This window comes from Bolinopsis microptera, chromosome 11, assembly GCF_026151205.1.
Source record: "Bolinopsis microptera isolate Bmic1 chromosome 11, MBARI_Bmic_1.0, whole genome shotgun sequence".
NCBI lineage: Eukaryota > Metazoa > Ctenophora > Tentaculata > Lobata > Bolinopsidae > Bolinopsis > Bolinopsis microptera.
The window spans coordinates 8,945,200-8,968,806 of NC_087082.1; the positions used below are offsets into that span (position 1 = coordinate 8,945,200).

The 23,607-nt window shown below is 37.9% G+C and overlaps 1 protein-coding gene across 1 annotated transcript; it reads left to right on the top strand.

The window, feature by feature from the left end:
• The first annotated feature begins 6,685 nt into the window (after positions 1 to 6,685).
• Positions 6,686 to 23,353, top strand: LOC134822776 (contactin-associated protein like 5-3-like). The gene is made up of 5 exons (XM_063834028.1): positions 6,686 to 6,774; positions 7,170 to 7,340; positions 9,789 to 9,899; positions 12,215 to 12,316; positions 19,762 to 23,353. Exons 1-5 carry the CDS (start codon positions 6,702 to 6,704, stop codon positions 19,899 to 19,901), a joined length of 597 nt encoding a protein of 198 aa, XP_063690098.1. The 5' UTR covers positions 6,686 to 6,701; the 3' UTR covers positions 19,902 to 23,353.
• Positions 23,354 to 23,607: the final 254 nt, after the last annotated feature.

Here is a 23,607-nt window from a genome sequence, read left to right on the forward strand (position 1 = left end):
ACCGAGTTAATGTGAGGAATAGTATGGAAATGTCTGTGGGCTAGGCTCTATACTTCTTTTAAAAAATATTTCCTTGCGTTTCAAATAAATTAAAGAATTCTCAGAAATTTTTTATTTAATTTCAAAATTTGCAATTGCATATTCATCCGGTAATTATTCTAATGGATACGCTAAGCATTTCAAACTAATCTTGACCTGGGAGAAGAGCCAGTGACAAGTCGGCCGCAAAGCGGCCGAAAAATATATAGCCTTTTTTTCTTCCCAAAATGGATTCCTAGTCATATTTAAAATTTATTCCACTGGGGGTAAGTGTGGTATGTATAGAGATTTTGTATAGCTAGAATATTATTATGCTTAAAGGACCAGTTAACTGAAAAAAAAGTTATCCTCATATTTTGACAGATTATGACAAATAGCAAACTAAGCAACGAGTCGAAATTCCTAAATCTTTAACTGCTCTCTAACGCGTGTAAATAGCGTTTGTATTATTTTGGCGATGACGTCATAAAGTCCCTTGCGCGCGCAGAGGAGCTCGTGAGACTGTATTTTACAGGTAGAAAATGGACATAGTACAATGTTTTTCCCCGAATAATTCGAAAAGTAAGTAATTTAGGGTACATGTTGCTTCATAAGTTGTATATAAACATGGCCATTCTGCACAAGTTGCACACATTCAAAAACCTTTAGGGCCTTCATAGCCCAATTTACCAGATACCCATAGTTTTACATGATTTCTGGAACCGAAAATCAGTTTTTCGCCAATAACTGAAAAAGTAAGTACTTAAAGGCATATGCTTGTTCGTTAGTCATATATTAATATGCTAATTGCGGTTCTTTTGCACCCTCTCTAAAGACTCTATCACGATCCTATCGAAAATGGGCTCAGCACCACGCCCAAAATGGTTTTTGGCGAATTTCTCGAAAAGTAAGGATTTTAGGCCATGTGTTGCTCAATGACTCCTATATAAACATGCATATGCGGCTTCGTTTAAGCCTATTTTGAAGTCTCTACGACCTTCAGAAGCAAGGGGTCAGTTACGTTATTGGGTCAATATGGGCGTGGCCCTCCTGGGTTTTCTCCACGGTAAAAAAATGTCTCCAAACGAAAATCGTTTATTCATACCTTCGGGAAGGTCTGTGCAAAGTTTCGTGAGCATTTGAACATTTGCAGGTTCATTTCCATAAATGTCCATAAATGACTGGACTACACAACTTTAGAGTTAACTGTAGAGAAACTAAAGAAGTCATTTATTTCAAATTAAGCTGTTAGTGTCCATGATCATCCTGTGGCGACAATGTTTTACGTGAAATGTAAAAATCAGGAGTAATATAAAAAGTGTATTTTTAGATTAAAGTCCTAGCTCATAGTTTTAGAATTGTATAAATTAACGTTGGTCGTTTAGCCATCTAACAATCGATCGTGCCGTAATATATGGCCAGAGAATAATAGGGTCTTGGAAATTCTATAGTTGTTCAGTGGGTCGATACTCGATTGACTGAACACGTTTGCACTTGGTATTTAAACTTACCAGTAGTTTATTTATGTTATGCACCGATGATAATGCAATTAGGATAACAACTACTACTAGGTAAGCCGTAAGTATAATTCAAAAGACACCGCACACCGTACACTCCAATCAGTATTACTAGTATTTGGTAGACCGGATATTTTGGCGGGAATTCTGTTCCCACGGCACTGTTCTGATAGAAGCTACTTCGACTAATGGTCCCAGAGGAACGGCCGTAAAGTAGCCAGACTTCTTGTCTCCTGTACTGGCTGACACATGCGGATTAAAGTTAGAAATTTCGCTATGCTATAAATATAATTGCTCTCGGAATTGAACAAACTACTTATCTAGATCCTTTCTAAATTCGTTAGAGTTTCATGGACTGGGGAAAAATAATCGGTACAGTATCCCTGCTTGTGTAATTAAGCAATGAAAACAATCCAAAATTATCACATATGACATAAGTTGTAATAGCAGAAACTTTCTAACCGTACATTCACCCGCCACTGTTCAAGAACCTATATCACTGTTTAAAATCATGACGTGAGCACTGTACATCCAATCAGCTATTCCTTTAGTTAGGATGATAGCCAAAACTATAAGGATTTTGGAGAACTAGGGTAATAGTCATAATTCTAAAATTTGAGTGAGTTACACTTGTTTTATTGACGATGATAAACATTTGCAATGTATTAAACGCTATGCAAGCGCGCACTGAGGGACTTTATGACGTCACGAGGCCACAGCTTATTATTGCAATAACACGCGTTACACGTACGCTAGAGAGTTGGTTCTTTCGGCGATACGATTCTTTACCAGTTTGTCACAGCTGATTTAAATCTTAGCCAAATTGGAGACTACAAATTTTTCAGTTAACTGGTCCTTTAAATATCGGTTTGGTGTGCTCTTTTATGAAAAATTTTTGGTCAAGATTCTGGTGTCCTATAGGCCTAGTACGTGCACAAGTCTTAAACTTATCAAGGTACGCCAGCCTGTCACCAAATAGTACTCTGAGACAGTACTTCTGAGCAGTAAATAATGAGCTTATACGTTGTTTCGCTGCCCCACCCCATACAGATATACAGTAGGAAAGATGTGATTCGAACAGGGTATAATATAATTGTTGGTGTAGAAATTCTGGAAGGGAGCAGCGAAGTCTACATAAAGTGGATGTGGAATGATTTAGAGTTCGTTTAAGTGCTTTGATGTGATCTTCCCATGATAGGTTCTCGTCAATTATAACACCCAGAAATTTTGCGGATGAAACCTAATGTAACTTATTCGCTCTCATATAAGACTTTAATGATGACAAAAGCTCATTTCCTCGTTCATATGCCTCACATTTTGTTTTGCCGACAACAAATATATTGGTATCATCAGCAAAGGTAACAAATGATCCTAGTTTAGAACTGTTTGTGATGTCGTTCATATAAAGAAGAAATAGGAGAGGTCCAAGAATTGAACCCTGTGGGACACCAAATTGAATAGATAGGGTATCTGATTTTTCTCCTACAACTTCGGTGTATTGTTGCCTGTTTGTCAAGTAGCTTTTAATGAGGTTATTTGCAACCCCTCTCACTCCACATCCCTCTAGTTTTATAAGAAGTGTTGAATGGTCGATAGTGTCAAAAGCTTTGCTTAGGTCAATGAATATTCCTAAAACATGATTCTTAAGTTTAAGAGATTTCGTAATCAAATTTACAGAGTAATTGACTGCATGAGATGTAGAGTGAGATTTCCTAAATCCAAACTGCGTCTTCGATATAACTCCCTGGGAGCTAACAAATCCGTATATTCTAGAATATATGAGCTTTTCAAAGATCTTACCGAAGACGGACAGTGTGGAGATAGGACGGTAGTTCTCAATTTCTTCTGGGTTACCTTTCTTATATACAGGTGTTATTTTACCAGTTTTCAGGACATCAGGAAATATACCTTTGGTCATAAGGATATTGAAGTAATTCGATAATACAGGTTTTTTTTTTTTTTTTTTTTTAGAGAGGCTGGGCCTGGTTGGCCCACGAGAGGATAGCATATGAATGCTTTGCCTACCTCTGGGGTATGGCAGTCCTGTGGGAGGATGCCAGTGGAATCAAGATGTGTAATCAAGGATGATGGTAAGTGTTGTGGGGTGTGTCATAGATAAACGCTTAAGTGGTGGTTGAGTGTGGAAGAGAGAGAGGCGAAATAAGACGGCGTTAAAGTAGTCGCTATGTTACACCTGTCTGGTCCAACTCCTCTGGCACCACTAAGCGTTTAGTGTGGTTTGTAAAGTTGACAATGGTGGAGATGTGTTGGTTGTCGAATATGTCATTGACAGAGAGGTAGTAGTCCCGGAAATATTACCTGAGTACCCCAGGCTTTAATGTTGTAAACAACAGAATAGAGATTAGGCGGAATGACAGGCTGAGCGCGGCCCAGTAACGGAAATATTGACCTCTTATTCGGGCAATAGCCGGGCGATAATACAGGTGCGATTACATGAGATGACTTTTTTACTACACTTATGGGAATGTCACTGGCTTTACCATTTTCGAACTCGCTTTATATGATTTTCAATATTTCTTTCGAGGAGCAATCTTCTAGCCTAATATTTTTTTCATTTCATGGGTTCAGGAAGTCATAGAAAGTTTTCATGGGTAATATAGGCAGGCCATCAGATAGATTATACAGTGTCTCATTCAGCTTTGGTGCAATAGAGACAAACCAAGCATTGAATCCATTAGCAATTGCTCTTCTGTCAACTATTCTTTGGTTATCAATGATAAATGGGGGCTTGGTTTGCCTCTTCTTTTTGCCCCTGAGTTCGTTAATAATTTGCCAGGTTTTATTGCTGTTTTCACAGTTGTTTAGGATTTCGTTACAGTAATGCCAACGTTTGGCAGCTTTAATGATAGCTTTGAGCATCCTACGATAATCACTAAATACTTGGTAGAGCAAGAAATTACCACCAGGGTTCTTATTAGTAACGGTGTCAGACCACTCCTTACGCAGTTCATGCTTTCTTTCTACAGACTGGATGATACTGTCTGTAATCCATGGGTTAAGTTTGGGAGTTCTTTTTGTCACTTTTGGTACCTCCAGTTTGCAGTGTTTGTCAAGTGTCTGGTCAAAACATGCCGTGAACTCATCAAATTTTGTTGAAGGAGTGAGCTGGTTTACCGTCACCTCAAGTTCAGATACAAAGCTTTTTAATTTGGAACTTGAGTAATCATAATAGCGGACATGTTTCTGAGGCTCTGTATTGCGAGGGGTATCTACTGAAGTGAAGGTAAATATAGGGGCATGCTCACCAAGCCGTTCTTCAATAACACCTGATAAGACTATATTCTCAATTTTATTTGTTAAAATGTTATCGATGCAGGAACTTTTACAGTTTTGACGAAAATGTGTTGCAATGGAGATAGTCGGGTAAAAGCCGTTTCTGTATAAAGTATCCTCAAAGAGCTGGGAACTGGTAGAAATATTAAGTATGTTTGAGTTAAAGTCTCCCAACAAATTGACAGTTTTCCCATTTAGCTGCTTTGCAAGTAATTCAAGGGTTTCACAAAAGCTATCAAAGCAGCCATTAGGGGGTCGGTAGATGACTCCATGAACAATTTTGCAGCCTGCGCTATCTGTGGTTTCAACAAAGAGGCTCTCAATATTTGTAGTACAGTGTGATACGTTTTCTAAGACCACAGTGTTTAAATGGTCAGATACATAGAGTGCAACACCTGTGCCTTTTTTCTTACCTGCCAATGTTTCTTGATAGAATCCTGTGTATGCTGGAATTTGGTACAGACCCTGCTGTGCAGGATCAGTATTGGTTTCAGCAAGACCAATCATATCAAACGAGTGCCCTATACTTTTGAGTTCAATTAGGAAGCTATCAAAGTTAGATGCGTTTCCATCTATATTGTAGAATAAAGTTGATAACGTAGATTTTTTAGAGGAATTAAGCTGCTTGATTGCATTTAAGAACTCGAGTTTAGAGTAGCGACGGCAACTTTCAAGTACATGGGCATATGATGCAATTAAGGCATCCTCCTGGTTTCTATTATCATAGAATCTATCAGAATCAATAGATTCCTCATCAGATGGAAATGGGCAGTACCGTTCTTCTGCAGAACTGGCACACTCGCAGCACATCCATAGTCCATTTTTGCATGAATATTTAGCTGATTTGAAACACTTAGTATGAATGGCATTATTACAGTTTTCACACTCTAGTAAAGGTTGTCCGATGTTAATAGATCTACTGCATGGCTCACACACATCTTTAATAATTTTCATAATAATTTTTACTAAGTGGGGTTGTTAGACCCCACTGACTGGTTGTGTTTTCCACGTCTTGTCCGCTCTTGCCTCTCTCTCACATACACCCAATGCTTCACACACCTCACAAATTTGGTAATACCATAAACTCCTAAGTGAATATCATCACCACCTCTGGTCAGGTTGGTGGCAAGGAGTCCCTTACTATCTAAAAAGTGTCCAACTCCAAGGTGCCACACACTCTGGTTAAAGTTGGCACTCAACATTTCTCCAACAAGCCGATTGAAGGTCATGATATTCTCGTTCATTTGAGGTAGCCTGGTTGGAAAGACTGCTGCGACAAAAACTTTGATCCTAGGGGAGAGCTTTTTTATCTGTTGGATTTTCATGTGGAGAATGTCAACCAGCTGATGGATTGAATTTTCTCCCCTAAGGCTGTCTGCTCGGAGGTCATTTGTGCCACAAACAAGAACAGCGTTGCTGTATCCGATACAGTGACAAGGGTCAATCAAACTAACTTTGCTTGCCTTAACTCTTTCACCCGGGAATGATTGACCCATCGTTCCAGCACCACTACCAGGTAATTATCACTTTTGTATCCTTGTATCCTTGTATCCGTGTATCCTTGTATCCTTGTATCCTTCATATTCATCATATCTCCTGGCACATTCTATCAAGCTTTTCAGATTTAAATCATCAGAAAGGTCGTCCCTAATTTTTCGAATCCCATTATTTGCTTTTGAAAAAAATTCACAGTGTAAGCAGATGTGTATGGCTGTTGATGCCATACTACTTTTCTTGTATTTTTTGAGCCTCAGCAATTTGACTGTTGTTTTTTAAATCTGCATTATTAATTTCAGTAAACTGTATTAGTAAACAACAGCTTGTAATATATTCACTGAACATATTGACAGCTATAAAGAACATCATTGTAGGATGCTAATAGTGGGATGGTTCCTGTGGACTCAATTCATTCCTAACATCCCCCTCGTACATTCTATAACACCAGGTACTAAAAGTTTAACAATCACTTATCTAATATTCTTATACAAAACCTTTCGGCAACGTTATCATAGGTTTGTTGGTTTGTTTGTGTGTCGTTGTTTATCCCCCTTGTACATTCTTTAACACCAGGTACTAAAAGTTTAACAATCATTTATATATTCTTATACAAAACCTGTCGGCAACGTTCTCATAGGTTTGTCGGTTTTTTGTGTGTCGTTGTTTATCCTCCTCATACATTCTTTAACGCCAGGTACTAAAAGTTTAACAATCACTTATATATTCTTATAGATATTTCACCATTTGCCTTAAAACCAAATTGAGAATATGAATTCACTGAAAATTACCGGAACTAATTAACACATAAATATCAGCAAGCATCTTACAGACCTATAATTACAGATAGACTAGAACCAGAAGCCGGGGACAGTGGGACCCCTAGTGATGACCCTGTACCTGCATCCAGTTACCAGCCCCTCGTCTCCCTGTGCCCTAGCAACAACTGTCAGAATGGAGGACAGTGTATGATGGTCGGATCATCCTTCACTTGTATCTGCAAACTTTCTCATACTGGTTAGGAGTTACTGTCTAATATTCGTAGTTTGGACATAAGGGTTTAAATCAAGTATGATTGTTCTTGTTGTTATTTGTGCTGATTCCGGATAAAAAATGAAAAATTTCTGATCAGCTTTATTTGTTGCCTTTGTTCATCATGTGGAGGGGGGAACAAACATTTTAAAGTTTTCTCTTAAATGTGATAGAGCTGCTAGTGACAAAGAAGTAGAAAAAACCGGGTCAAAATCAGACCTTTCGTGGTTCCTTGGACAATTATGATCTTCTAGAAAATAGGTGTTGCGAATATTAGCGATTCTTTTTATTCCATCCGGGTCTCAAATTATGAGGTAAACGATTTCAAAAAGTGTGGAGCAAATTTTTAAAACTTTTTGAAATGGTTAACCTCATAATTCGAGAACTGGGTGGAATAAAAAGAATCGCTATACCAATTTTCTAGATAATTGTCCAAGAAGAAATTTTATTATCAATTGTCATAAGTTTTTATTTAGAAAAGGCAGAATTCGTGGTAAAGCAAGTGGTTTCAAATAGAGTTAAGTGTGGATTGTGAAATTAGACATATTATATATTATTTACAGCAGAATCGTGCTAGCAGGCACAAATACACATTAAGCTTCCACCATACAAGGTCTGGACTCTGGTTTATAAAAATATAATTTGATATTTTTGAAATTAAAAGTGATATAATTACGGCTGCTCAAGAATATCAAGCATTAAACATCTTGTAATTATAGCAGTTACAAAATAAAATAACATACTTCTCGCCAGAATATTTATTATGTATACTATGCTTTAAAACTGAATCCTAGTAGTACCAATAGAAAGGATAGAACTGCATACCGTTCAACGTTTTATAATTTCTAACACGAAGGCTCGAAGGGCCACGAATGAGTGTTCTGAAATTTTGGACAGTGGTCGTTAAAATAATTAGGTTGCAATCATTACTTCGGTTATATCCTAGAGGTCTTTAGTCATCAAATGAGGCTAATGGTGATTTTAATGGGCTGAGATGTTATTTCGCAGGCAAATGTCAAACTATCATGTTATTTAAATAGTTCAAGGTTTAGTTAAAAGTATTTACTATTAACCTGATGATGGTCCATGTTTTCAGTAAGTTTTTTATTGGAACACGGGTTATCTAGATAGAAAATATCAAGACAGCAAGTGCTCAGTCCAATTCACATGTTACCTCATTTAATTCACCCTGAGTTTTCCAAATCACAAAATACGTCCTCAATTCCTTTTTTGACCAATTTTCTAAGTACCCTGATCATGACCCTGCAGCCTGCATTGTCTCCGACACACTATCGATTACAAATTTGGCAACGTACACGTGAACCCTTACTATAATTAGGTATATGGATTATGGATACAACTTATGCTCCTACACAATTTGTGAAAGGACCATTCACTGACATAGGCGTCTAGACTACATCACAGAGCAGATATTCTAGCCAAAAGTACGCTTACTTCACCGGACTGTTAAATCGATTGGGTCCGACCTCTAATCTCGTAGTATTCGGAGTTAATCCTATTTCGACTGTAACAATAGTTTACAGATTATTTACTGCGGTAACAGGTACCTCCTTCTGCGGTATCTTAATTCTAAGGAATGTGAGATTAAATCTTATTTATTAAGTGTCATTGCTGACCAAGATTTGATTGCACGAAGTTTTATGTGATCACACAAAAAGTTGCAAGATGATTTATATATATCTGCTTGGAGTTTGGTGATTAGTAGCAGTAGGATTACATTTCTGTAGATACTGCATGAGAAAAGTTTTAATTTCAACACTGAACGCATCATAGAAATAGGTAAAACTTGCACAAAATCGATGAAAAAGTGGTAAAATTTAGTTTAATAATGAAATCGTAAACAGGTTCAAATAGTCCCGCCCGCGTCAGTCCCGTTAGTAAGGCCAAGAACCTCAGCTCAGATTCCTTTCTGATCACCAAATGAACTTATAAATGTATAATATTTTATTTGTATGTAGTTGTATAACGTATATTTTACAGTCGAAGCGTGTAGTGTATTAAATATTACAATAAATAATTGATTGTAAATAAATGTAATAAATAAAGAATTTATTTATTCATAATGCGCTGTACGATGATATAATTTTGATTCACTCCCAATAACCGAAAATAACTATGATGATGAAATAAATTAAAATTACGACATTTTTCATCTCTCTCTAATTTTCATCTCTCGAAATGTTGCAACATCAAGAGTACCGCAAGAGCCTTCCACCTTCACCTTGATGATTACACTGAAAAGGCATAAGTCTCTGCATATCACCAGTATTTACTCCACTATCACGTCATCAAACCTCGTGAAAATTTCACGGAAACCACCTACCACAACATAAACAATAAAAAATTCTTGACCATTATATTTCAACATTATTTTAGGTGAGCACAGTGAAATATTTCAATTATTATCTTCAGGTGAACACTGCGAAGAAGAGTTGAAGTTTGAACATTCCTCTCTCTCCTCAACCTGTCACCTCTATATGGAACAGGCATGTGTTACAAAACCTTTCGGCAACGTTCTCATAGGTTTGTTGGTTTGTTTGTGTGTCGTTGTTTGTGTGTGTTTAGTGTGTTTGTTTGTGAATTTTGCTCATCTGACATAAATATTTGGTAGTTTATAGAATGCGAGACATTTTACCCCCGATTAAGATACAATAAAATCTGGTACTCATATCATGTACTGACTGTACTGAGTGGGATCCCTAAGGTGAAGACTGAAGAGTTATAAGCAAACCGTGACTGTGACCTGCGTACTTGATCTGCAAATTTACGACAAATCTCTAGGCTGGCATATTTAATACATATTTGATACTTTCAACACTACTAGTACTATACAACAAATAATTTGAAGAAACGATGTAACAGAGTCGATATATTTTAATGTTGCCATGGGGTGGCAAGTCCCCATACATCGTAGTCCGGTAGTTTCATTGCGTCTTAATATGTATAATGTAGATTCTAAGCCAGTTACAACAGATATAGTTGAGCACCTCTGCAGAAAATGTAATCAAGAAGTTCTTATAATTAGTCGTTGATAATTCTAAATTAGAGCGAGATTTTACACGTGTCAGTTCATTCCTGTAAACTCCGTCTAAAATTGTTTAATCCCTGTAGGATATTTAGCAGTCACTTGTTCATAATTTGTATTAAGGAGACGGCCGACATAAAAAAGACCTGCTTTTGATATCTGCCTTTCATTCGAGAAGAATAAAGGTAGTCAGAATCGCCCTCGCGAATTGGGTCGAAGTACGAGAGCCAAACCCCAGAAGCAAATCGGAGAGATATCTCAAATCTCTCTAGCTAAGATGGAAATTGCTAATTAAATGACTGCAGTTCCATGGAAAGTATACTATATAATGTCGACGTGAAAGTCGTTAGCTATAATTATTTGTGTCGTTAGTGTCACAGATATAGTTGAGCACCTGTTCAGTATATGCAACTAAGAAGTTCATATAATAAGTGGTTGGTAATAACTCAGGACGACTGGTTACCCCCCTCCAAGGCATAATGAATGGTTACAAAAAAGTCTGGAGACCGTGAAGGCTTTCTCATAGTTCTCATTATTAAACTATTTTACTTTGACTGATAGTTGCTGCGTTATTGTGGATATAATAAAACACCTTAACCCCGGAATTGAACATGTGAAGGGGAATTGTTGGGTGATAGTATTGATTTTGCAATTTGGTAAAAATGTTTGGTTTTGGTAGGAAATTTGCCCCGTAGCCAATCACCAAATAATACAAAGCCAGTAGATAGTATCAAATGCCTGAAACCTTATAATTATGCACTCTCTCCCTCTCTTGCTTGGACGTAATTAAGCATCTTAGATCTTTAGTTAATAGCAGTGCATGACATCATGTCATGCACTGCTATTAACTAAAGATGATGACATGGGACTGTAATATTAATACTGCTAAGTTATATAATGAGTGCGGCTCAGTGCTCCCTCCATCAGACTTATCCTACTGTCACCTCTGGTATGTGTCTGACATCTGGGACAACACACACGGACTCACACTAACGTGCGAGGATAGCTGACACGAGGAGGTGTAGGACATACTTTAGATTACGCTAAAATGTCGACATTTAAAGGGTTTTCATTAATATGGTATATTAATGTATGTGTCTGCTCGTGCTCTTCATTATGATTAAATTCCCTAGAATTGTCCACGAAGTTAATTTTATAATGGGTCGAAGTACCAAAGCCAAAATGCAGATTCGTGGTCGTGGATCTGTATGATCGACAATCAAGGATCTTGAAAATGTAATTTTGACATTCTCAGATATTTCATGATTCAAGGATTTAAACAAAATTAAACCTTCTGACTTAACCTTTTAATCGAGGACTTGTTATTCTGAAATAATTCCGTATTTGTGCACATTCCAGTCATGACTCACGTATTTGACAAATCCTCGACATGTTTCCTTTGACGCATCCTAGTTCCTTTGAAGATTACATTTCCCTGACTGAAAGTTATGATTGATGACTCAAGACACTAAGACAGCTCCGGGTCACATGCTACTTGAGCTCACACGTGATTTATCACATGATTGCATGCGATCGTGAGTGGTAAAGTCGCTTCAGATCCCAAGCTTTCTGTATCTTACGTGGCACGTGCCTATTATAATACCGTCCCGACTCCCGAACCCTCACAATAATAACAGTGCACAGTCCTTTCAAAGTTATTAAGTCGGCATGCCACTACTATTATACTCATGTATGGGGTGCATTTGATCATTTCTAAGTACCATGAAATAAATCTCTTGATAAACCAATTATCGAGTAATTATCTAATGACAAAGTAATTATCTAATGACAAAGTAATTAAATCTACTTTCAGTGTACTCAGTGTTAAGTACCCTCCTACTCCTAGTTACCTCTTCTCTTCTCTACCTCTCCTGCAGAAACCCTTACTGGCTCGACGAGCTACAGAGTTCACTTGGTAAGTTAAATAATTTATTAATTACTTCACTTGGTAAGTTAAATAATTACTCGGTTATTAGATTCAGTAAGTTTATTAATTAATTAATTACTTCACAAGTGGTAAGTTGTACCAAATTGCTGAGTAACTTCTTCGTTATTGGGATTATTTAGCCACTGTACCTGCAGCCACTGTACCTGCAGCCACTGTAACCTGCAGCCACTGTACCTGCAGCCACTGTACCTGCAGCCACTGTACCTGCAGCCACTGTAACCTGCAGCCACTGTACCTGCAGCCACTGTACCTGCAGCCACTGTAACCTGCAGCCACTGTAACCCGCATGGCAGCGACTGTAACCTGCAGCGACTGTACCTGCAGCCACTGTAACCTGCAGTGAGTGCAGCCACTGTAACCTGCAGCCATTGTAACCTGCAGCCACTGTAACCTGCAGCCACTGTACCTGCAGCCACTGTACCTGCAGCCACTGTACCTGCAGCCACTGTACCTGCAGCCACTGTAACCTGCAGCCACTGTACCTGCAGGCTGCAGCCACTGTAACCTGCAGCCACTGTAACCTGCAGCGAATGTACCTACAGCCACTGTAACCTGCAGCCACTGTAACCTGCAGTGGGTGCAGCCACTGTAACCTGCAGCCACTGTAACCTGCAGCCACTGTAACCTGCAGCCACTGTTCCTGCAGCCACTGTTCCTGCAGCCACTGTACCTGCAGCCACTGTACCTGCAGCCACTGTTCCTGCAGCCACTGTACCTGCAGCCACTGTAACCTGCAGCGACTGTAACCTGCAGCGAATGTACCTACAGCCACTGTAACCTGCAGCCACTGTAACCTGCAGTGAGTGCAGCCACTGTAACCTGCAGCCACTGTAACCTGCAGCCACTGTAACCTGCAGCCACTGTTCCTGCAGCGAATGTACCTACAGCCACTGTAACCTGCAGCCACTGTAACCTGCAGTGAGTGCAGCCACTGTAACCTGCAGCCACTGTACCTGCAGCCATTGTAACCTGCAGCCACTGTACCTGCAGCCACTGTACCTGCAGCCACTGTAATCTGCAGCCACTGATCGCAACAACAAATGTATCGCACATTAGCACATATTGTCAGGTGTCCAATATTAATGAAACAAAATCAAGTCTTGCCACGTCCTTACGGTTAACCAGTTCACTGCTCTGTAGCAAATGCCGTTGGCAATTGATCAATTGTAGATCAAGATGTACACACAGTTAATTAGTTAATGGACGACTGAGAATAACAATAAATCATCACATTAGTTGGTGTGGTGAGACAATGAAATACACAGTATTACTACTTGGTAACTATTAGTTAACTAATAACTATTAGTGTTAAGTTTAATTACATCCCTAGCTAGGAGAGACAAAAGGTCCCTAGCTAGGAGAGACAAAAGGTCCCTAGCTAGGAGAGACAAAAGGTCCCTAGCTAGGAGAGACAAAAGGTCCCTAGCTAGGAGAGGCAAAAGGTCCATAGCTAGAAGAGACAAAAGGTCCCTAGCTAGGAGAGACAAAAGGTCCCTAGCTAGGAGAGGCAAAAGGTCCATAGCTAGGAGAGACAAAAAGTCCCTAGCTAGGAGAGACAAAAGGTCCCTAGCTAGGAGAGACAAAAGGTCGCTAGCTAGGAGAGACAATAGGTCCCTAGCTAGGAGATACAATAGGTCCCTAGCTAGGAGAGACAAAAGGTCCCTAGCTAGGAGAGACAAAAGGTCCCTAGCTAGGAGAGACAATAGGTCCCTAGCTAGGGCCTAGGAGAGACAAAAGGTCCCTAGCTAGGAGAGACAAAAGGTCCCTAGCTAGGAGAGACAAAAGGTCCCTAGCTAGGAGAGACAATAGGTCCCTAGCTAGGAGAGACAATAGGTCCCTAGCTAGGAGAGACAAAAGGTCCTTAGCTAGGAGAGACAAAAGGTCCCTAGCTAGGAGAGACAAAAGGTCCCTAGCTAGGAGAGACAAAAGGTCCCTAGCTAGGAGAGACAAAAGGTCCCTAGCTAGGAGAGACAAAAGGTCCCTAGCTAGGGCCTAGGAGAGACAAAAGGTCCCTAGCTAGGAGAGACAAAAGGTCCCTAGCTAGGAGAGACAAAAGGTCCCTAGCTAGGAGATACAATAGGTCCCTAGCTAGGAGAGACAATAGGTCCCTAGCTAGGAGAGACAATAGGTCCCTAGCTAGGGCCTAGGAGAGACAAAAGGTCCCTAGCTAGGAGAGACAAAAGGTCCCTAGCTAGGAGAGACAAAAGGTCCCTAGCTAGGAGAGACAATAGGTCCCTAGCTAGGAGAGACAATAGGTCCCTAGCTAGGAGAGACAAAAGGTCCTTAGCTAGGAGAGACAAAAGGTCCCTAGCTAGGAGAGACAAAAGGTCCCTAGCTAGGAGAGACAAAAGGTCCCTAGCTAGGAGAGACAAAAGGTCCCTAGCTAGGAGAGACAAAAGGTCCCTAGCTAGGGCCTAGGAGAGACAAAAGGTCCCTAGCTAGGAGAGACAAAAGGTCCCTAGCTAGGAGAGACAAAAGGTCCCTAGCTAGGAGATACAATAGGTCCCTAGCTAGGAGAGACAATAGGTCCCACAGTGGGAAACCATTATGACATTAAGCAAAAAATCGACTTTCTATAAATGTTTTGAATTTAAAGTTATTTCATAGTCAAAATTTAGGGGAATTCAGAGCAAAAAACCGTTTTCAAAAACATCAAAAGCCCTTTTCGCAGTCGCGCTATGAATTTTGAGGAAAAAAGAGGTAGGCAAAATTTCGGTTTTTTCAGTGAAATTTTGCCTGTTTTGACATTTTAGCCCTCCAAAAGGAACTTATGTGCCACAATGGAGGCTATATTGTCATGTTTAGGCAAAGAATCATCCTTCTAATGTTTTTTAACCTATGAAAATTGAAGTTTTGGTTGATTTTTGATGCGCGAGCGAAAAAATTACGCTTTTTCAGCCAAATTTTTGACAAAAATGGGCATAAAAAGTTGTGAGCACACCATAGCACGCCTCAAAACACTATTGCATGTGAAACTAGACACTATTTTGAGGCAAACCCAACTCTGCAACCTGCGGCACTATGTGGCACTTTTTTTACAGAGCGCTTTGAAAATCTTTGACGTGTAGAAAATGTGCAATTTTTGCCTATTGCTAGTTGATACTTAAATGGTCAAAAATTGCGTCTAGGAATACATTTAGAGCTTCAAAACATATCTAAATGTATTTTTAGGCTATAGGTAAGCCTAAGAACATACCCTTAAGTCAAAATCTAGCAAAATGTAGCAAAAATCTAATAAAAACTCAAATTTTATGATCAAAACAGTCATTTTGGTGGATTTTTGGACCAAAAAACCCTCTTATTTTGCATTTTAAAATTCAGATTTTGTCAGAATTGGACCATTTTAGTGTCAAATTGTAGCTAGCAGTGAGCTGAAGACAATGAAATAATAATTTAAGGTCTTAAAGGGCAAAAAGTATTTTATAATTGGATAATTTGGTGAATTTCGAGGCTAAAATGGCAAATTTTCCAAGATTTTCCAAAATTTCGCCAATTTTTTTCCTTAAAAACTTCAATTTTTACCCTACAACGACAAATTTGGTACCGGAAGAAAGTTCTCGGAGAGCTCATAACCACAGAATACATTTTAAAGACATGGGAATTGAAAATTTTGTGCAAATCCACAAAAAGGGCTTCCCTCTGTCCTCAAAATTTAGGGGGCCTGAACCCTAAAAATTGTGATGGTATCAATTTCAAAACCATTTAGTGCAAGTTGTTTGATATGGAATATCTCGAAATTATGTGTACTTATGATTAAAACCAAAATAAATAAGCAAAATAGCATTTCTAGGCTTTTATCAGCCATTTTACTGGCCAAAACATGTTAAAATAAGGCGATTTTTGTCATTTTCCATAAAATATTTCAAAATTTTCATGAAAATCGATTTTTTTCCGATGATACCCCCACCCAAACATCTGGGGAGGTGTTTCAGACATGTTCCGGGTCAATTGAACTTCAAAAAATAACGTATGGTGATTAAATCGTCAATTATAGCTTAATGTCATAATGGAGGCTGTAAATTTCCCACTGTGGGTCCCTAGCTAGGAGAGACAAAAGGTCCTTAGCTAGGAGAGACAAAAGGTCCCTAGCTAGGAGAGACAAAAGGTCCCTAGCTAGGAGAGACAAAAGGTCCCTAGCTAGGAGAGACAAAAGGTCCCTAGCTAGGAGAGACAAAAGGTCCCTAGCTAGGAGAGACAAAAGGTCCCTAGCTAGGAGAGACAAAAGGTCCCTAGCTAGGAGAGACAAAAGGTCCCTAGCTAGGAGAGACAAAAGGTCCCTAGCTAGGAGAGACAAAAGGTCCCTAGCTAGGAGAGACAAAAGGTCCCTAGCTAGGAGAGACAAAAGGTCCCTAGCTAGGAGAGACAATAGGTCCCTAGCTAGGAGAGACAATAGGTCCCTAGCTAGGAGAGACAATAGGTCCCTAGCTAGGAGAGACAATAGGTCCCTAGCTAGGAGAGACAATAGGTCCCTAGCTAGGAGAGACAATAGGTCGGTAAAGCTAAACATAAAGCTAAAATATATATATTGTATACCCAGATGTGTATTAATTAAGTTCGGTTATACAATATCTTGTTCTTTCTGTCACCTCTCTACCTTAATATTCATATTACATAATGTATTATAAATGAATATTAAAGTAGCGAGAAGTGGGAGGTCACAGATATCCTAAAGAACTAGATATGACAACCGATTTTCATTGCAAAAACAGATAACTTAAATATACTATAGAGTATATATGTCAACTGTGTGCCTATTAAGGCCTAAGTTCTACATTTTGTTGCACAATCACTGTGGTTACCACACTGGGTTGCCCTCCGCAAAATGCTCTGTTCCAAGCCCAAATTAGCACGGGCTGTTACCAGGTTATTTCTGGCATATTCTTCAAAACTTTACGAAATATATTAAAATGTAGATTTTGCTTGGTCCTCACGGTTATTAAACGGTTAACTGTAGCAAACCCTGTTTGAAACCTGTGACAGTTGCTTTATTTCTAGACACCATACTTTTGGAATCTGGAGGGGTTACATTAAGAGTATAAGTTTTGACACACCTTTTTTAATAGTTTCCTGGACTTTTAATTGGATTGAAATACACTCACAATTAACTAGAGAACTACTAAATCGTATGAGACAGTTGACACATCTATAAAATTGAGTCCTGTGAATATTTTTGATTTGCAGGACATGAGTGATAATCAACTTGAAACTTTCTTTTGAAAAAGTTACCAAATTTTGTATCATTTATAATTATAACCGAATATATGCATTATATAATAAGTGAATCAAAGTTTAAGGGGGCAGAGGGGGGGTCCTCATGGAAATTTTCTCAAAATCGATTTTTTAGTTGTTTCTAATAGAGGGGAGTGATGTCTATCAGATGCTTTTAATCCTATAGAAAAATATTGTTCCTAGCCGAAATTATTGCCGGTCAAAGGTCAGCGCTTGTGTGTAATTGTATTGCGCAAGGGATTTTTGATCGCGCGTCCTGAAAATCGACTCTAAAAATCTATCTTCTCCTACATATTTTGAGCAATCACTCTGAAACTTTCAGGATATGTTCTAGGGACCATTTAGAAGAGACTAGCCGGATGGAATTTTGAGATAGGCCTTTAAAAAATTTTTATTCGATTTTGAACATCTTGGACCTCGTTTTTTGATGATTTTTCGAGGTCCAAGATTTTCAAAATCGAATAAAAAATTTTTAAAGGCCTATCTCAAAATTCCATCCAGCTCATCTCTTCTAAATGGTCCCTAGAACATAACCTGAAAGTTTCAGAGTGATTGCTCAAAAAATGTAGGAGAAGATAGATTTTTAGAGTCGATTTTCAGGACGCACGATCAAAAATCCCTTGCGCAATACGATTACACACAAGCGCTGACCTTTGACCGGCAATAATTTCGGCTAGGAACAATATTTTTCTATGGGATTAAAAGCATCTGATAGACATCACTCCCCTCTATTAGAAACAACTAAGCTTTGAAAATGTTGACCTTTGTAGTCAAATACCAGATCGCTGAGCACTTTATTCTGGCAAAATATAATAATTACCTTATGGGGATAATTTTGTTCATTCTCTTTCGCATCTGAAGCGCATCGGAAGTTATCATTAAACACACAAACCTGCAGATCGTTATTGTATCCTGTTATGTTATTTGATATTGCCGCCCTGTGCCTTATGAAGTGTTTCTAGATAGGTGCTTTGATAAAATTATGGAATTAATGTCGTGATCCATCATTAATTAGCTTCTAAAGGCTAATTCAGGTATCTAGGTATTCATTAAGTCTCTACTTGAGCTGTTCCTCAGAATCAAACGTTATCCTTACATAATAATATATTATATAGCATTTTTCTCTAATCATTATTAATGTTATATTAGTTAAATCTGGTTAACTCTGATAGCTCCATATATCATTTTCACAAGAAACTCTTCAGGAATTAATTTATCTAGTATAATGGAAACTTACTCAGGACCTGAGATCATACTTAAATGTTATTGTGCTCATTAAAACTATATGGGAGGGTGTAATGACAGTCAGCCATTAGCTAAATATTAAAGTATCTCTCGTAACGGACCATCAGTTCTGTAATTTTTATCCCTAAATGCATTTATGCATAAAAAATTTCAGGACCAACTCCGACCAAGTATATAAGTCAAATTCAAAAGCCCAATAAACAAGACAGAACTTTCGTGGCGGGTTTTAAGCATATTTAGTATTCACTCTCAGAATCAAACAAAGAATTGCTAAAATTGACATAGTATAGATGTATGATAACAATAGTAATACGGTAATAAATTAGATTCTAGATAGTTTTGCCGTAGTAGGGTTTACAGCATAAAATTCTGATAATTTGCTTAATCATTCACAGCGTGGGTGCTTCATTAAATGATCAGTAAGGTGTTAATTTTGCTCCGCTGTGCTCTATTCTATAAACCTGCGCACTGCAAGTATTACATTAGTTAGATCTAATAACCTTTCCTCTAACCCGCGGGCCAGTTTTCAGGAGTATTATCATTCATTATCGGGTGCAATGAAACCCAATTACATCTCGAAAAATTGTTAAATTATTACTCCACCCAGCTATATATAATCCTCTTTTTAGAAATTATGTTAAAAATTCTCTTTTTAGAATCCTAGCGATGTGAACCGTAGTCGTATTCCTTAACGTTATATATTTCAGTATTTCAGATATGTATTTCAGTATTTTATACAAATTTCAAGCGCTTCAAAAGATTTAAAAATGCTTTTACTTCCGAGAAAATTGCCCCGAATTTGTTAATAAAATAATAGCATTGGCAGGCACTATTCTTGGCAATGTTCTAATCTTCATTTTATCACAAAAAAGATGGAAAAGTAAACGGCTCGAATCTAATCATGTCTGAGAATTTAAACAATTCAACTTATCTTACAGGTGTAAAGTTAACGAGTCCGTGTAATGTTGACGACAGCAAACAACTGGGCTACAGTGACGACGAAGATTTCTACTACCCTTCAGACGACGACTGTGTCGATCTGACTCCAGCTGACTACAATTATTGTTATAATTACTGATTTAATTTTTTTTCTTAATGTCATCATTTCTACTGTCAGCGTTTCTGCTGTCGTTTTATATAGTGCTAGATTCAGTCTTACAGTCATCATAATTTCACTGTCGTCATTTTCACTGTCATCATTCCAAGTGTCGTCCTGGCTACTGTCACTATTTTCTATCATTACACAACCTTACAAAATAAACTTTTATGGTTACAGCCAGCCAATACACTGAGATCTCATAAATATTAAATATGCATATTATGTCGCAATAAATTGAATGGGCCAATAATATGTTAGGTTATTGTCAACTAACCACAGCATTTATGCTAATATACAAATTATGTGTAATATTAACAACCACGCACAAACTTGCGAGATGATAGAATATAATATAATACGTTATGCTCGTGAAATCCGGCTAGTATAAATGCACGATTATCAAATTTCTATTTGTATAACCGTAATAATACATGTGAGGGCCGTAGATTATTGTTAATAATAACAGCAGGTATATTGAGCATTTATTTCAAACTTTTCTCCCTCAAGTACATTATATGAATATATATACTGCTATATATTTATATATAATATAATATTGCAGTACAAACACCTGTTTGACTAACCAACCACGCTACATTACTGAATAATTATATTCACAGTAAAGACAAGCTCCCCTAACATTTAATTCACATTATATATCAGGACCACCATTCTCTCTAGTCTCACTTTTGCATCTATAATTATATAATATTATATATTTTGAAGTAAACATTGGCCAGTAAGCAAAGCTGGTCCCCAATATTTTCTCTGATGTCTGCTGATCGGTGTAGAGAATGTTACGTTGTGAATGTTGAGAATGTTACAAATTACAATAACATGGCCCTTATATCATTGATATATACTTTTGATATAATATCAAAGCTTCCAAGTCATGTATCTTTGTTAGCTTTAAATGGTTGTTCTGCACAAAAACAAGAAACTTTGTCATTGTGCAATTTACAGTGAGGTCCATACAAAAGTGTCAGTGCTTACTTTTCAACTTTTCACAGTACATTGTGCAGTGTGTGAGAGACGAGATGCTGTATGTAATATTATATAATTACAGATCTATCCTACTAGGAACATTCTCAATCTACACGTCTAGATCTCGCCCAAACATGTCGACTCTAGCCCAAGAACCAGATTTTTAACTGTCCACAGTGCGCTGTATATTATCAGATTTTTGTAACTTTAAAAGTACTCTATTTCTAATAAGGTAGGGATATAATTTCGGCTCTAAATTTTGTCGTTCAGTATTCATGACATGCACAACGATTGTAAATGTGGGGGATGTGTTGTTCGGTCCACGTCATGCAGTCTTGTGATCCTTGAGCCTTCAGGCATTCCGGTGATCCACCTTGATGCATTCCAATGATCACCCGACAGGGATACCGCATCATTCAGATAATTAGCTTCATGATAAGGGCGCAGATGTAAGTTAATCTTGGTAAGGGGTACTAACTAAAAGTTTTGTTAAAATTGTGTTCCGTTATTGATTGCTAACCCAAGACGTAGGCGCACCATTGAAAGTTACCATCATTTTATCTGCCTGATTAGGATTTTTGGGGAAAATTAGCATCAGGAATGAATTCCTCGCGTATATTCGATCTCCTCTCTAAGTTATTGGCCTTACTCCTTAATTTATGCACAGTGCACACCCACTTTTCTTGAGATGCATCAGACCTAAATGTCAATTTCGTCTCATTAATTACATTCCATTTAGCATCGCATCCCATCCTAATGCAGAATCAAGTGTATTTCATAGAAACACCTCGTTTGAGCCGTTATGAAACCAATAAAACGTGTTGCATTCAACCTCCTCCCTCCCTTCCTCCCTCCCTCCCTCCCTCCCTCCTCCCTGTTTTACGGGGTAGAATTAGAGGACGAATTTGCACCTCCGCTGACAAGGGATGACTTAAATAATAATGAGTTAGACGCTGTGTCATGTTATTCACCGTTACAGCCTGTTTCAGCTCTAGAATACCTTCTTCAACGGAAGCTTGAAGCTGTGAAAACAACTTAACTTATTAATGTGACATGAATCTGCTCAGCTTAACCTACAGACAAATTGAAGAGTGCGATCTCTCCTTTATAGCTTTATAAGGAGATTTTTCAAACATCTTAAATTTCCCTCCTAGCAGTATTTGATAACGTCTAACTATCAATAAAGTTGCTTAATAAATCGGTCGAATATTATTATATATATGGTGAGTGCTCGGAGAGAACACAATATCACAGTTTCTTGCGAGAGCTCAGGTCTTTATATCCTTTTGGGATAATCATACATTATTAGAGAGAGGGTTTAGAGTTACTCGTATCATTATACAAAGTTACTATAATAAAAGTTAGAATTTCGGAACCACCGTATTAATATTATGCGAGATTATTGTGTTTAGATCCAAGAATGTTCTACTGGCGAGAGTTCCTTAGAAATATTTGAAGTCAAAATTTAGCAGTTTCTACGTTATATAAAACATGTTGAATATTTGATGGTGCTCACCTTAATTCCTTTGAACAGAATATATAGCATTTAAATGACAGAGCGGAGGCATCATGCACAAGCTGTCACATGGCCCACCTGTTAAATTTTATCGGATGATCCCAAGAGCGAATAAAATAGTGAGGTGTGATAAAGTTGTGGTAACAATGAATAAATTGAATATTATTATTAAAGTTATAACTGAATATATAAATATATTCAAGTAGCTTACTCCTCTCTCTCTCTCTCTCTCTCTCTCGACCCTAAAGCTGTGCATGTCAAATTCCCTCTCAGTCAGTGCCTCCACTATGTTTTATCTCACATCATGTGATGTGAAGTGAAGGTGAACATAGCCACGTTCTCATGCTAAGGCTGTAGATCATCAAGTACGCGTAAGTTAGTGTCGCATATATTGGTGGTGTTATATAATATATACGAATAATAATAATAATAATGGTGACGATGATGAGGGGGGTTTAAAGTTCATCACGATATTGAATAAATTGTGTTACAGTAGAAATTTGAATGTTTTGTGGAAACAAATACGTGTGCGTGCACATTTTGCATGTCATTTGTGGTATATAAGAGACATAATTTGATATTTTTTGTTTCTGACTAACAATGGCTGGAGAGAAATTTTAAAGATATTTTGAGAAGTTCTTTTTGGTGTATATTTGTCGTGGAGTGTGTTAATTTATTTCAATGGACCGGACCAGAATTTATTACATGGTGGTCAACATTTTGTACGCAAATGGTATGTTGATTGGAATGTACTTGGAATACTGCCAAGTTTTATTTTATCATGGTTTGAATTTATTTGTATTGTATTTTAAAACGTTTTTCTACGTTAAAAGTTTAAAAACTCGCAGCTTGACATGTTTTTTATGTATGAGAAACAGACCGTTGTGTGATGCTGTACCAATTTCTTACACTTCCAGAGTTCAGACAGAAAGTTAATTTGTTTTAATGATTACACCTCACTTTAATGATATTACACCTCCTCATAACTGTGCACAATCCTGATGACGTCATCACAGCTCAAATTGAATCTCTAATCCGAGGCGTGACCGCAGACTCAGGTATGCAATATATTACGACGCTAATTTTAACCTGTAATCTTACTCGAACGGAAGTTGAAGGAGAGGCAGACATTTGTTGGTCTTTTATCCGACAAATTTAAATCATGCAACGCGTGGTACTGTACAG

Bases quoted from the DNA above. Each gene is read 5' to 3' on its own strand.
- LOC134822776 (XM_063834028.1), top strand. From the start codon at position 6,702: ATGCTAATAGTGGGATGGTTCCTGTGGACTCAATTCATTCCTAACATC. The intron at 7,341-9,788 runs GTTAGGAGTTAC...TATTATCTTCAG, and splicing joins CTGCAAACTTTCTCATACTG to GTGAACACTGCGAAGAAGAG. The intron at 12,317-19,761 runs GTAAGTTAAATA...CTTATCTTACAG, and splicing joins CGAGCTACAGAGTTCACTTG to GTGTAAAGTTAACGAGTCCG.